Below are 13,269 nucleotides of genomic sequence, written 5' to 3' on the forward strand. Positions count from 1 at the left end.
CTGCCGCCCAGTCAGCCTTCCTTAGTTACATCACATGACGGCCTGTAGATTTTTGCTTTTTTATCCTATTTTATACTGTGAAACATTGCTGTGGAACCAAGCTGTTACAGTAACTTTTTGATACTATTTTTCTCTTAAAACAGTCAAACTTTTGTAAATATTAATTTTTGCACATTTTGTAGTATATATCTATCTTTTTTTTTTTGAGTTTTTCAAAGTGAGAAGCAGGGAAGAGGCAGACAGACAGACTCCTGCATGTGCCCGACTGGGATTCCCCCCCCCCCCCCCCCCCCCCGGCATGCCCACCATGGGGTGATGCTCGGCCCCTTTGGGGTATTGCTCTGCTGCAACTGGAGCCATTCTAGGGCCTGAGGTGGAGGCCATGGAGCTGTCCTCAGCGCCCGGGCCAACTTTGCTCCAGTGGAGCCTTGGCTGCAGGAAGGGAAGAGAGAGCTAGAGATAAAACAGAGGGGGTAGGGTGGGGAAGCAATGGGTGCTTCTCCTGTGTGCCCTGGCCGGGTATCAAACCGAACCCTGGACTTCCACACTCCAGGCCGACGCTCTACTGCTGAGCCAACAGACCAAGGCCTCCATCTTTTCTTTTTTTAAATTGAATTTATTGGCGTGACGCTGGTTAACATAATTATACAGGTTTCAGGTGCCCAATTCTGTAACACACCTCTGTATACCATATTGTATGTCCCCCCCTGCAAGTCAAGTCTTCGTCCATCACCATTTATCCCCTCATACTCACTGCCACCTCTCCCCACTTCCACCTCTTCCAACTCACCACACTGTTATGTCCAAGAGTTTTGTCTTTTTTGTCCTTTTTTGCTCAATTCCTTCAGCCCCTCCCTCCCCTGATAACTGTTAGACTGCTCTCTATGAGTCTGTCTCTGATTTACTTGTTAGTTCATTTTGTACATAAGATTCCACATATGAGTGAAATCATATGGCACTTGTCTTTCCTACACTGGCTTATTTCACTTAGCATAATTTGGACAAATGATATATTTAGTCATTCACCCATATTTGAGGTTTTTTGTTGTTATGGTATATCAGAGTGTATGTAAGTGCTATCTCTTTCATTGTTGAAGGTTTGGTGATATAAATTTTGGATTTTTAAATTATAATTACTCATTTTTAATAGGATGTTTCTTTAGGTAGAAATTGGTTTTTGAAAGTTACACATTGAACCGAAATCAAGGATTTATATAATAATTCTGATACTAGGTTTTTTTTTCTTAATGAATTCCTTTGTCAGTGATGAGTTATTTTTTGTAGAATAAAAATTAAAAATAGCCTGGCCTGTGGTGGCACAGTGAATAAAGAGTTGACCTAGAATGCTGAGGTTGCTGGTTTGAATCTCTGGGCTTGCCCGGCCAGAGCACATACAGGAAGCAACTATGATGAGTTTATGCTTCCTGTTTTTTCCTCTCCCTCTCTCTCTCTCTCTCTCTAAAGAAATAATAATAAAAAATAAAAAATAAATTATACTTAATTGTATAATTACTAGATTAAGAATTTTAGCCACACTTTAAAAAAATTTTAGTATGCTTTTCTCCATGTGTTTATTACATTTTAAAATGCTTTCCTGATAATTTTTAATTTTTCATCGGACTAGGTTCTTGGCTTATTTTGAATTTAAGGTTATACTGTGATGTTGTCAGATTTATTTCTGAATTTTAGGAGAGTGAATTCTCTTTAATCACAGAGGGTCTTTGTGCAGGAGACTAGTTTCACATCTGCCTGAAGTTAAGGAGACCTTCAGTGCTTAGGGCATTCTTGAGATTTTGTTACTATAATCATTTTGGCAACTTTTTCACTATGCTTCCTCAATACATCAATAAGCCACAGTTCTGATCTGCATTGCCAAGTTTTAGCTGAAACAAACTTGAAATTTTAGATATATAACTGGCTTCCTCTTTAGGAATAAGCGATGCAGTAGTTCCTGCTAACCCGTGGTTTGCTTTCCTTGGTTTCAGTTACCTGCAGTCAGCCAGGGTCTGAGAATATTACATGGAAAATTCCTGAAATAAACAATTCATAACTTTTAAATTGCATGCTCTTCTGAGTAGAGTAGAGTGATGGAATCTCATGCCATCCTGCTCCGCCCTGCTCGGGATGTGACATGTGACATCCCTTATGCAGTCCATGCTGTTAAGCTCCCTGCTTATTACTCACTTAGTAGTCATTTCAGTTATCACATGGACTGTTGTAGTATCGTAGTGCTTGTGTTCAAGTCACCCTTATTTTGCTTAATATTGGCCCCAAAGCACAAGAGTAGTGATGCTGATAATTTGAAGATGTCAAAGAGAAGCTGTAAAGTGCTTCCTTTAAGTGAAAAGGTGAATTGATGGTACAATACAATACATTCAGAGAGCGAGAGCAAATTCACATGTTTATTACAGTATATTGTTATAATTGTTCTATTTTATTATGAGTTATTGTTGTCAGTCTCTTATTGTGCCTAATTTATAAACTAAACTTTATTCTAGGTGTGTATGTATAGGAAAGAACATGTTATGTATAGGGTTTGGTACCATCCATGGTTTCAGGCATCCACTGGGGATCTTGAAACATATCCCTCTTGGACTACTCTGCTATGAGCAGAGCTATGTATTAACTAACACCAGCAGGCACCTTCTTCCTGTGAGTTTTGTGACCAGACTACCTGGAGTTCCAGGCACCTGGCTTTATGATACAGATTATTCTGTTTCAGCTACAGTTTAGTGCTACTTTTGGTGATTGTTGTTTTCTTTGGTTTGGATATTGACGGGAAGATTGTGGGGGGTGTGTTTTCTAGGACAGTGGTCCTCAACCTTTTTTGAGCCACGGACCGGTTTAATGTCAGAAAATGTTTTCACGGACCGGCCTTTAGGGTGGGACGGATAAATGTATCACGTGACCGAGACAAGCGTCAAGAGTGAGTCTTAGACGGATGTAACGGAGGGAATCTGGTCATTTTTAAAAAATAAAACATTGTTCAGACTTAAATATAAATAAAATGGAAATAATGTAAGTTATTTATTCTTTCTCTGCAGACTGGTACCAAATGGCCCATGGACTGGTACCGGTCCACGGCCCGGGGTTTGGGGACCACTGTTCTAGGACAGTGGCAGGAATTTTGAGAATTTTCCAGTTAGTTGGTGTCCCTTTTGCTGGACTGCTTCAGGGGGAGGTCAGGCCTAGGAAATCCTGGAGCCGCAGGGCTCACCGTCTGCTCCCTGACACAAGTGTGTGTGTGTGTGTGTGTGTGAGTCCCGCATTTCCTCTCCAGCTGGAGAACAGGAGGATTCTGCAGACTGTGGCGACAGGTTGCCCATTACATGTTAGCTAAATACCAGTGAGGGTAGGTTTTGAAAATCTCCTTCTTATTCAACCTTGGGCTTTTCAGATCTTTACTGCTTCTAATAATGCTACTATTATGTATACAAAATTATTTGCCTAAGGGTTAGAGAGTGGATCCACACCATTTCTATGTAGAAAAGCATAATAGATATTCAAGAATTAAAAAAAAAACTATTGGACTTGTAGCTCTATTCTACATTATTTTTTAGAACTCAGACTTTAAAAAACTGATTTTTGTCTTGTTATATAGCGATTATTTTATACCCAAAACAAGTAGAGGAATAATCATTTTTACTTTAATACATTGTTATCATTTTACACTTTATAAAGAAATTCTAAACTTATTTTCAAGATCTATCAATGAAGTTTGGTCACACTTCTCTTTTATGATTTCAGGACAAAAATTGCTCAAGATATTGAGAGGCTAATACATCAGAGTGATATTATAGATCGAGTGGTATATGACTTAGATGACCCAAAGTAAGTCTGATTTTTTGTTTTTGTTTTACTAGTTTTATTTTTACTGTAAAATTTCAGTGTTATTTAAAAAAGATAAGTATCTTTTAACTTACACCTAGTTTACTGTACCTACGTTTTTAGCTTTTAGCAGGGATATAATGGTAATGTAATAGTAAAGCATGTTTATTTACTTAAATTGAATATATCATAAGGATTTGTTTGTAGACTTTTTATTCCCTTTAATTTTTCCATTGAATTGAGAGAGAGAGAGAGAGAAAGAAAGAAGGGAAGAGGGAGGGGGGTGAGAAGGGGGGGCGAGAGAGGGAGAGAGAGAAGCATCGACTCCTTTCACTTAGTTGTTGTATTTGGTTGTGTACTCCTTGATTGCATCTCCTACGTGTCCTGACGAGGGGTGGAACCTGTGACTCTGGTCCGGACGCTGTATCCACCTACCTACCCAGCCAGGGTTTAGGTGGGTTTTTAATGGGTTTAATAAGGTAAAGGTCACAAATTGATGCCGTGTTTTGATTTTTGTTTGTTTGTTTGTTTTAACTAAAATTGGTTTCACTTAGAGTGGAAATTTCATATGAAATGCTGTCCCATAATATTGAGCCTTCCTATCAATAATGACCATCCCCTTTAAAAGAAACTTAAGCTTGCTAATTCTCCACAGTCCCCACTATACTCTTGTCTCTTACTGTTTATAATCTGCTTCAGTCCTGGAAATCATTTGATCTTTGAAGCTACTTGTTTGTGATCCTTGATGTGTTAGTGTCATTTACAATACAGGATTATCATTCATATCACATTATAGGGTTTAAATAAAAGTAAAAAAATGAAAATTACAAAGGATGAATCTGACTATTATTTAGACATTTGCCTCCTCAAGTGAGAAATTTAATTAGCCCTCAGTGGATTTTCTCTCTCCTTAACATTTTAATGTTTGGGGGGAATTTCACATTTTACTGGTCTTATTTGGAAGAAATAAAGAACTTTTCAAAGATTTTGTTAGAAAGATAAGGGAAAAGCTGTTATCGAAGATAATGACTAAATTTGAAATAATATTCTTAAAAATGAAAAACAAATCTCCTTATTCATATCTCTTATTTATTTCAATATTTGTAATTCTATTTTGATAGACCGGGAGATATGGTAAAAACAAAACTTAGGAATCCTGAGTACGGCATAGCATGCTATTTCTAACTGGAATGACTTTGGACAAAATGTTTGAGCTTTTTGGAGTCTTTCTAATAGGAATTTTGAATGTATGCTTCAGAAGAGCAAGAATTTATATTCAATTAGGGAAAGAGACAATAACAAAAACAGTATCTGGTACCTAGTAGGTGCTCAGTATTTACTAAAGTAATGCATATGTAAAATGATAACATCTACACTTTTTTGGGTGCTAATTTAAGAAGGTTATAGGTAATGCAGTTTTTTTAAATTTAAAATAACATTTTCACCTGAGAATGGAGTACGCAGTACAGGTCATATGCATTCAAAAAAATAAATATGTCCTTTTTTTATTGAATATATGATTAGTATATAGTTAGAAAATGACATTCACTGAAGCAAAAATTCTTATTTTTATTAACATGACCTATCAATGTAGGAACTATTGTCTACTTGTAATTATAATGTTTTTGTCTATAAATATTAGCCAAAGTTTGTATTTTGCTTGTGTTGGTTATGTTTTTTGGTTTAAAAATAATTAGGAGGGCGAGGTGGTGATAGTGGTGTACCTTTAATCTGTAGTGTGTGTTTATGTTTATTGTTGCTCACCTGCTTAAATGCAATGTATTTTATTATATTTACTTTAAAACTTTTACTTAGTTATACCATTCCAGAAGAAGGAGATATTTTGAAGTTTAACTCCAAATTTGAATCTGGGAATCTACGCAAAGTAATTCAAATTAGAAAGTAAGTCATTTAAAATTCTCTCATTTTATATATGCACAGTTTCCTCATTTTCATCAGATTTTTTTTCTTGTTTTCTATTTTCAGAAATGAATATGATCTTATCCTGAACTCGGATATAAACAGTAATCATTATCATCAGTGGTTTTACTTTGAAGTCAGTGGAATGCGACCAGGTGTTGCTTACAGGTTTAACATCATTAACTGTGAAAAGTCCAACAGTCAGTTTAATTATGGTAAGACAATTTTCCTTCCCAATTTAGAGGACATACAGCTGTGATGGTGAACTTTTTTTATAAAAACCGCCTGCTTTTGCAGTGCTGGTCAACCTGGTTCCTCCCGCCCACTAGTGGGCGGTCCAGCTTTCATGGTGGGCCAATCGTGATGCTGTTTGGTTGCTCTGCTACCAGCCCGCCATGAAAGCTGGAACACTCACTAGTGGGCGGGAGGGACCAGGTTGACCAGCACTGCAAAAGTGGGCGGTTTTTATAAAAAGGTTGGCCATCATGGACGTATCAATAGTACATAAAGTTTTTGAAAAAAAAAATTAACTTTTAAAGAGAGTTTTTATTCTTTTGTTTTCTCTGGTTCCCAAAATTCAGATATTTATTATGCAAAATTTGAAGTAAACTAAGCTTTGCTCTTTTGGTAAGGAGCATTACCCTTGTGGAGGCAAGTCCTTTAAAATGTGATGAGTATGGTTAGTTTCATCCAATTTGAATACCACTAAAAATTTATTATGTATGCTGCTTAAAATCAAGTTATTTATGTCAGCTCATCTACAAGAGAATTGCATAATGCAATCCTTTAAAAGCTTTTTTTCTTACATTTCTTTATTTTTAAATTTTATTTAGAAAATTAAATTTAACAGGGTGACATTGATCAATAGGAGCACATAGTACCCGAGGTGAGGCCATGGAGGAGCCATCCTTAACACTCGGGGCCAACTTGCTCAAACCATTTGAGCCATGGCTGCAGGAGGAGGAGGAGAAGAGAGAGAGAGAGAGAGAGAAGAGGGGGAGGGGTGGAAAAGCAGCTCATCACTTCTCCTGTGTGTCCAGACTAGGAATCGAACCCAGGACTTAAACATGCAGGGCCGACATTCTGCCACTGAGCCAACCAGCCAGGACCACTGCTTCATTTTACTTTTTTTGTTTTGTTTTGTTTTGTATTTTTCTGAAGCTGGAAACAGGGAGAGATAGTCAGACAGACTCCCGCATACGCCCGACCGGGATCCACCCGGCACACCCACCAGGAGGCGACGCTCTGCCCACCAGGGGGGCGATGCTCTGCCCTTCCGGGGCATCGCTCTGCCGTGACCAGAGCCACTCTAGCGCCTGGGGCAGAGGCCAAGGAGCCATCCCCAGTGCCCAGGCCATCTTTGCTCCAATGGAGCCTCGCTGCGGGAGGGGAAGAAAGAGACAGAGAGGAAGGAGAGGGGGAGGGGTGGAGAAGCAGATGGGCGCTTCTCCTATGTGCCTTGGCTGGGAATCGAACCCGGGACTTCTGCACGCCAGGCGGACGCTCTACCACTGAACCAACCGGCCAGGGCCCCACTGCTTCATTTTAAAATTTCCCTTTCTCCTTACCCTTGACCTTTGGATATTATCATAGGTATATCAGACTTTACAAACTCAGTTTGTGGAGAATTTGGAAAACAGAAGAATGGTGTTAAGAAGAAAATTAAAACCATCAACAATGCATCATCCAGAGATAATCACTTTAACATTTGTTTCCTTCCAGTCTTTCTATAATGCAATATGTGATTTCTATGTATACATAGTTATATATTTATTTTCAAAAATGACATAGCCCATGAAGTTTCATAATCTGTATTTTAACCAAATGTATTGTCAGCATTTTTCTGGTCATAGAATATGTGTCCGAAACAGAGTTTAATGAACATCCTGAGGTAACTTTTTTATCCAAAACTTTCTTTTTTGGATGTTTAAGTTGTTTCTAATTATAGTATTTTTTTTTATTTTAAATATTGCTGAGATAAATGTTATACTAAATATTTGTGTATATAATTATTTAGTTGTAAATTCACAGAAGTGGAATTTTTTTTATCTCTCTGCCTACTCTAAATGTTTTTTTCCCTGATTATGAAACAGTGGATCTTTAATATAGGAAACTTGGGAAATTAAAAACAGTTTAAAAGATTCTCTAAGGAAAAAAAGAGAAATCTGCTTAGCATTTTGTTATCCTTAAATTTATTCACATTTGCATAATTTTAAATTTAAATTTTAACCTTTTATAGATTTGAGATTATAGTATTAAAACTTATTTTATTTTATTTTTTGTATTTTTCCGAAGCTGGAAACGGGGAGCCAGTCAGATAGACTCCTGCATGTGCCTGACCGGGATCCACCCGGCATGCCTACCAGGGGGCGATGCTCTGCCCATCTGGGGCATTGCTCTGTTGCGACCAGAGCCATTCAAGTGCCTGAGGCAGAGGCTATGGAGCCATCCCCAGCGCCCGGGCCATCTTTGCTCCAATGGAGCCTTGGCTGCAGGAGGGGAAGAGAGAGACAGAGAAGAAGGAGAGGGGGAGAGGTGGAGAAGCAGATGGGCACTTCTCCTGTGTGCCCTGGCCGGGAATCGAACCCGGGACTCCTGTACTCCAGGCCAACGCTCTACCACTGAGCCAACCGGCCAGGGCCAAAACTTATTTTTATTTTTTATTTTTTTGTATTTTTCCGAAGTTAGAAACGGGAAGGAAGTCAGACAGACTCCTGCATGCGCCTGACCAGGATCCACCCAGCACGCCCACCAGGGGGTGATGCTCTGCCCATCTGGGGCGTCGCTCCGTTGCAACCAGAGCCATTCTAGCACCTGAGGCAGAGGCCACAGAGCCATCCTCAGCTCCCAGGCCAACTTTGCTCCAATGGAGCCTTGGCTGCAGGAGGGGAAGAGAGAGACAGAGAGGAAGGAGAGGGGAAGGGGTGGAGAAGCAGATGGGCGCTTCTCCTGTGTGTCCTAGCTGGGAATCGAACCTGGGACTCCTGCATGCCAGGCTGATGCTCTACCACTGAGCCAACCGGCCAGGGCCTAAAACTTATTTATAAACTATTTTTTGCTACACGATATATTTAAAAATATTTCCCCTTGTCATTAAATATTTTCAGCAACATCATTACTAATATTTGTATACAATTTCATTGAGTAATGTATAATATAATGATTATTTAAAAGATAAATTCATGGGATTTCTTTTTCAACTTTTCAAAATTATAAGCTTTGCTGCTATAGATATTTGTAATTATTTTTTTGTTTATGTTTCTGTGCCGTGACCTGCGTGACAGGTATATTCCAGGGTCTCGAGTGGGAATGGTACGAAATTGAATGAAAAATAGTCAAAGACTTAAAGACATATTTAAGATGGGTTTCAGGAGCATACCAGCAATAACTCCTGCCCTGGCCCAGCCGCTAAAACATGGCCTCCCCCAGAAAACATCCTTCTTTATTTACTGGACAAGGTGGGCCATTAGCAAATGAATCATGTTTCCAAGGCAACACAAGAACCCCACCACGTGTAGAAAACCTCCCACCATTACTTAACATACACAAAGAAGTAACTTTCTTCCAGGGAACATGGGAGGCAGGACGAGTACTGAAGCACAGCCCTTTGCACCTTAATCAGGCAACTGAGGTGGGGGGTTGGGCAGACTGTCAGCTTACAGTCAGCTCCCAGCACCTCTGTCCTCCAGACTCCAAATTGCAAAATACCCTGTTTATTTTTTGGTCCCCAACATTTCTGATTATTGCTTTGTCATAAATTCCTCCAAGTAGAATTTCTCAAAGAAAATGAACATGTTGCTGAAGACTAGGGAAAATGGATACTTACAAGGCTGGTAGGAGTGTTAAATTAGTTGAGCCTTTAAAAAAATTTCTTTAAATTGAATTTATTGGGGTGACATTGGTAGTTTAGCCATTTAAAACAATTTTTTTTTATTTTTGTATTTTTCTGAAGTTGGAAACGGAGGCAGTCAGACAGACTCCCGCATGCGCCCGACCGGGATCCACCTGGCATGCCTACCAGGGGGCGATGCTCTGCCCATCTGGGACGTTGCTCTGTTGCAACCAGAGCCATTCTAGCGCCTGAGGCAGAGGCCACAGAGCCATCCTCAGCACCTGGGCCAACTTTGCTTCAATGGAGCCTTGGCTGCGGGAGGAGAAGAGAGAGAGAGAAAGAGAGGAAGGAGAAGGTGAGGGGTGGAGAAGCAGATGGGCGCTTCTCCTGTGTGCCCTGGCTAAGAATCGAACCTGGGACTCCTGCACGCCAGGCCGACACTCTACCACTGAGCCAACTGGCCAGGGCAGTAGTTTAGCCATTTTTTAAGTTCATTTGATAGTATACTTTCAATGTTTATATTTACTTCACCCAGGATTTGTTTTTGGTGTATTTAGTGAATTTGGACCTAACTTAATCCAATTATTAGTAGTTAAGATGAACTCATTCTTTCAATAAAAAGTTTAAAAATGTTGTTGATGAATTGAGTTGTCAAATGTTCACATTTCTAACTCATTTGCAACTCTTTTCCTGACCCACTTGTAAAAGAAGGTGGGAAACATGGAAGACATTATACATTGTTGTTCTCTGTTGTAGCTGTTACAGAGAATGGTCAGGTTAGTAAAAGTTTTAGATTAGATTAGACTGGTTGGAAAGATTTCCCTATTACTCACTCATAGTTCCTGACTTGTTGAGTTTGGGTTAAATTAGTCTGACCTCTTAGTTATATTATATGTTCCCTTTGGATTGAAGCACAGTTCTCAGAAGGTATGATCTTAACTATCCACTGGAATTTGTTTGGTGGCTGTTGCTTTAGTACCACTTGATTTTAATTATTCTGACCTTTTAGTCTAGTGTAACATCCTTGTTGTTCTAGTATCACTTTGGATTATTAATTGTTTTGACTTTATAATTTAGTTCAATATCCTGTAGTCATTTTCAAAAACAATTTAAAATTTTTTCTACTTATTTATTTTTTCTAACTAGTTTATTCTGAATAATTCAGAATAAATTTATCAAATGTGTAAAATTTCCCTTGCATTAATCTTATAGAATAATTTAGAAGAAATTGAATAGTTTTTTTTTTTTTTAAGTTTTGTTAAGTCAGAAGCAGGGAGGTAGAGAGACAGATTCCCGCATGTGCCCTGGCTGGGATCCACTCTGGCAAGCCCCCTATGGGGCGATGCTGTGCCCAACTTGGGGCCGTTGCTCTGTTGCTCAGCAACTGAACTATTTTAGCACTTGAAGCAAGGCTGTGGAGCCATCCTCAGTGCCCTGGGCCAACTTGTTCCAACCGAGCCATGGCTGCAGGAGGGGGAGAGAGAGATAGGAAGAGAGAAGGGAGAGGGGGAAGGGTGGAGAAGCAGATGGTTGCTTCTCCTGTGTGCCCTGACTGGGAATTAAATCTGGGATGTCCATATGCTGGGCTGATGCCCTACCACTGAGCAAACCAGCCAGGACTGAATTTTTTTATACTAAGTCGTGCTGGTTAGAAACATGGTGGATAATTTGGTATATTCAAGTTTTTATTCCAGCACTTAACTTTTTAGTTCTATACATTTTTATAAGTTCTATATATTTGTATTTACCTTCCTTCATAAATATTTTGATTTTTTTTTGTTTCTGTTGTGAAAGAGTGTTCCTTTCTATTTTCCAACTTATTTATAATTAAGAAAGTTGTTAAGTTTTGTTTACATGAAAATCAACATTCTTAGTGAACTTTCTTTTTAGTTCTTATGTTTTTGCAGTTGATATTTTAGAATTTGTTGGTAGGTTCCTGTAATTTCTTCCCATCCAAATGTGGATCCTTCATTGCTTCACTGCTCTTGGATAGAACTTTGAGAATGTTTGTTTGTTTATTTATTTATTTATTTATTTTCTTTTACAAGTGAGAGAAGGGGAGATAGAGAGACAAATTCCTGCATGTGCCCTGACTGGGATCCACCCGGTAAACTCTGTCTGGGGCTGGTGCTCTGCCAATCTGGGGCCACTCGCAACTGCACTATTTTTAGCACCTGAGGTGGAGGCTCTAGGGAGCCATCAGTGCCTGGGACTGATGCACTTGTACCAGTCAAGCCATGGCTGTGGGAGGGGAAGAGAGAGAGACAGAGAGAGAGAAGGGGAAGAGGAGGGATGGTGAAGAAGCAGATGGTCACTTCTCCTGTGTGTCCTGTCTAGGAACTGAACCTGGGATATCCACATACTGGGCCAATGCTCTACCACTGAGCCAACCAGCCAGGGCTGAGAATGTTTAAATAAGAAGGAGACATTAGGTATCCTTGTTTTATTTTGATTGTAGTGTGAATGCAGTAGTGTTTACATTATGTTTGCTCTTGAGATTCAATTCTTTTTTTAAATTGAGATACATTTCTTATAGTAAAGAATTTTTATTTTTACTGTTTTACAAATAATTATTTTATTTTTGAATTTACCAATGTAATGTGACCATCTAATGCTATGACCTGTTATTTTGCTGTAATACATATATGATAATGTTCCTAATATTAAGCTATCTTTGGGTTTCAGAAATAAGTTCACTTTGCCATGTGAATTAATCTTTTAATATAGAACTATTTTTGATTTGTTAGTGTTTGGTTAAAGTTTTACATTATTGTTCATAAGTAAGACCACTTTTCTCTTTGCAGAGCTATCTTTGCCTGCTAAAAAGGCTTTATTTCCCCACTCTGTGTACTGGAGCAGTTGAAATAGCATTTATAGGTCTTTATGAAATTTGGAATGTACCTCTAAATCTGTCGGTTGTGTGCCCCCTTTTGGATGGGAGAAGAAGCATCTGGATTACTTTTTCAGTTTTCTATGGCTGCAGTCTATTTCTCTTTTTTACTGAGGCAATCTTGTAATTTTCTATATTCTTATGTAAGTGACATTTAGATTTTCAGAATTCACTAGCAGAGATCTCTATATGATATCTACAATATGTTTACTTGCTGGTTCCCTTGCTTGTTTTTCTTTTTGTATGTGTGTACTTAAAAAATAATTCATTTGGCTCTGGCTTGGTAGTTCTGATGGTTAGAGTGTTGTCCCGATTTGCTAAGGTCGTGGGTTCAATACCCAATCAAGGGCATATGCAAGAATCAACCAATGAATGCATAAATAAGTGGGACAACAAATTGATCTTTCTCTCTCTCTCTCTCTTCTTTCCTTTCCTCTCTCTCTAAAATCAAATCAGTAAAAAAAGTAATAATTTGTTTTATATTAGTATGTAAAAACCTGGCTCTTGGTTTTATTCACTATTTCCTTTAAAAGTATTTTTTATTAATTGATTTTGCCCTTTTTTCTCTTCAGGTTACTTTCTTCTTTTTAATTTCTAGTTTATTTAATTAAATTTAATGATTAAGTATTTAGATTTTGAATTTGCTGTTGATAGAAACTTCCTTTTCTCCCCTTGTTCTTCCAGATTTTAAGAACTTGTTGTTTTCTGCATTGCCTTTAATTGTATGTAGTTTTAGTATCTTTTTTGACTTAAGAATTATTTAGGAAAGGGTTTATTTTTTTATTTGCTTAAATTATTT

At 38.5% G+C, this 13,269-nt stretch overlaps 1 protein-coding gene across 4 annotated transcripts in view; it reads left to right on the forward strand.

Moving 5' to 3' along the window:
• Positions 1 to 13,269, forward strand: part of AGTPBP1 (ATP/GTP binding carboxypeptidase 1) — a 148,474-nt gene that overhangs the window by 82,617 nt on the left and 52,588 nt on the right. For all 4 annotated transcript variants that reach the window (XM_066367869.1, XM_066367871.1, XM_066367870.1 and 1 more), the window contains 3 exons: positions 3,748 to 3,831; positions 5,644 to 5,730; positions 5,815 to 5,963. In XM_066367869.1, coding sequence (XP_066223966.1) covers positions 3,748 to 3,831; positions 5,644 to 5,730; positions 5,815 to 5,963 — 320 coding nt within the window. The remainder of the gene's footprint in view (positions 1 to 3,747; positions 3,832 to 5,643; positions 5,731 to 5,814; positions 5,964 to 13,269) is intronic.

Source organism: Saccopteryx leptura, chromosome 2 (genome assembly GCF_036850995.1).
Source record: "Saccopteryx leptura isolate mSacLep1 chromosome 2, mSacLep1_pri_phased_curated, whole genome shotgun sequence".
Classification (NCBI taxonomy): domain Eukaryota; kingdom Metazoa; phylum Chordata; class Mammalia; order Chiroptera; family Emballonuridae; genus Saccopteryx; species Saccopteryx leptura.